This window comes from Pyrenophora tritici-repentis (assembly GCF_003171515.1).
Source record: "Pyrenophora tritici-repentis strain M4 chromosome Unknown M4_contig_00042, whole genome shotgun sequence".
Taxonomy (NCBI): domain Eukaryota; kingdom Fungi; phylum Ascomycota; class Dothideomycetes; order Pleosporales; family Pleosporaceae; genus Pyrenophora; species Pyrenophora tritici-repentis.
The window spans coordinates 20,001-22,021 of record NW_027094005.1 but is presented as its reverse complement, the minus strand read 5'-3'; the positions used below and the strand labels follow the sequence as shown (position 1 = coordinate 22,021).

General features: G+C 54.3%; 2 protein-coding genes across 2 annotated transcripts in view; both read left to right on the top strand.

Moving 5' to 3' along the window:
- Nucleotides 1–186: 186 nt before the first annotated feature.
- Nucleotides 187–1,143, top strand: PtrM4_154400 (Velvet multi-domain protein; the record flags this gene model as incomplete). The annotated part of the gene is made up of 1 exon (XM_066110372.1): nucleotides 187–1,143. The coding sequence occupies one exon, from the start codon at nucleotides 187–189 to the stop codon at nucleotides 1,141–1,143; it is 957 nt and encodes a 318-aa protein (XP_065958608.1).
- A 437-nt stretch (nucleotides 1,144–1,580) lies between these two features.
- Nucleotides 1,581–2,021, top strand: part of PtrM4_154390 (uncharacterized protein) — a gene marked incomplete at both ends in the record, with an annotated part of 582 nt that continues 141 nt past the window's right edge. Inside the window, 2 exons of the mRNA XM_066110371.1 lie at nucleotides 1,581–1,726; nucleotides 1,883–2,021. The exon at nucleotides 1,883–2,021 is cut by the window's right edge and continues 141 nt beyond it. Of these exons, the coding sequence (XP_065958607.1) occupies nucleotides 1,581–1,726; nucleotides 1,883–2,021 (285 nt within the window). The remainder of the gene's footprint in view (nucleotides 1,727–1,882) is intronic.

The window sequence follows — 2,021 nt, the reverse complement described above, 5'->3', positions numbered from 1 at the left end:
GACTACATGGCTGGTTGGATAGGCGCCAGCTGGACCAAACATTGGGTGGGCATCACATGATGCGGCCGCACCTGCAGCTACCGGTCTGTATAAAACCCAGGGTTTTGCTCTTTATTCCCTCGCCCATCTACCAACAATATTTACCCATCATCACAGCTACACAATCGTACCCTTGTACACTCCAAAATGGCCTGGAATCCGCACAGCAGAAATAATACCGGTCGCCCAGAAGTAGTTCCGCAGGATCGCCTGATTGGGAGTGCAAGGAGATATGAGTTGAAGGTCGAACAGCAACCTATTCGAGCGCGCATGTGTGGATTCGGCGATAAAGACCGCAGGCCTATAACGCCGCCGCCATGTATCCGCCTCATCGTCTATGACCGGATTACGGGGCGAGAGCTGGACTTCAACGACATCGACAGCACCTACTTTGTCCTCATGGTGGACCTCTGGAACCAGGAAGGTACCGCCGCTGTCAACCTAGTGCGGCATTCCAGCGCAGCTCCCACAGTCAGCATCAGCAGTAGCACAACGACCTCGTATCCGCCGCCGCCAGACCGGCAGTACGTAACAACAGCCATTCCGCAGTACGATCCACCGTACAGAATGACGACGCACATGCCGTCATATTCGCATGGCCCCGTAATGGGGTACCCGTACCCGCAGCCTGGACCGCCGGCTAGCTATCCGGCGTACGCCCAAACTTACGGCCAACCACCCCAGGCACCCATAATGCCCCCCGCACCCATGAGTTCAAACCACACGCGCAATCTTATCGGCATGAATGCCGTCAACGCTTGTCGTCTCAACGACCTCGACGGCAAAGCCGGCTTCTGGTTCGTGCTGCAGGATCTGAGCGTCCGGACAGAGGGCACCTTTCGACTCAAGCTCAGCCTCTTCGACATTGGCAGCGGCACAAACACGGTGGTGCCCGAGAGTCAGGGCCCCACACACGGTAAAGGTCCTTGCCTTGCACACAGCTTCTCAGAGCAGTTTACAGTCTACTCTGCCAAGAAGTTCCCAGGTGTAATTGAGAGCACACCGCTCAGTAAGTGCTTTGCACAGCAGGGTATCAAGATACCGATACGGAAGGATGCACCAAAAGAAATAGTCAACGCAAACGAATATGAGGCGGATGATTAGAAATTAGACTACTTTTGGGTTTCATCCTTTTCTTCCGGAATCGAGCATAAATAAAGTCACAGATGGTGTCTCCTCTCGTATCCTGCTGCCCGCAACCCACTGCCCTCCCTCTGCCCACGCCCTCACCTGCGCCAAAAGAGACTGCAAACCGGCTACTATTTCAAATTAGTAGACTTGTTAATAATTCATTAATCAACATGATTGATTCCTGTATAGGTTGAAAAAGACTTACTTTATTAGGCAGCCTTTAACCTAGATGGGAATTAATAATGCTAATCCAATTAATTGTTGACAAGTCTGCAGATTAGGATCCCAAGTAGCCGGCCGCCGTCTATTAGGCCCAGGTACCCCGCTAGAGTCTAGACACAACGTTGGGCCCAGCTTCTACTCTCCACGACCCCATGGGCCGTTCCAACTGCAGTAAAGCAGTTGATACGATGCCCTCTGACCCCCAGAAGTTGCCTAGTAAATGGGCCGCCTCCAATTTGTGCCAAAGGCGCGAGCAAGAGCGCAGTGCCAACGGCACCCGCCCTCTACAGGCGCCCCAGCGGTTGCCGAAGCCAGGGCAGCAAGTCCACAAGGGGTGAGCTTGCCAATTGCTGCCCGTCAAACAGCGTGTACAAGTATGAAACCGAGTAATGGTCGCCCCGGCATGGCGCTGTAAACAGCCCCAAAACCGCAGCTCCCCAAGCCCATGGCCAGCCAAGCAGCGGGAAACGGTGCCGCATCTAACAAGCAGCCTACACCCGTTGCCGCCGACCATGGGCGAAAATGGTGCAACCCTCGCCGCCTTGGAGCAGCCAGCAGTTGCGTTGCCCTTGTCGGAGCACAATTCAAAGGCCCTCAGTCCAGAACGAGTGGGATTTATACAGCATACG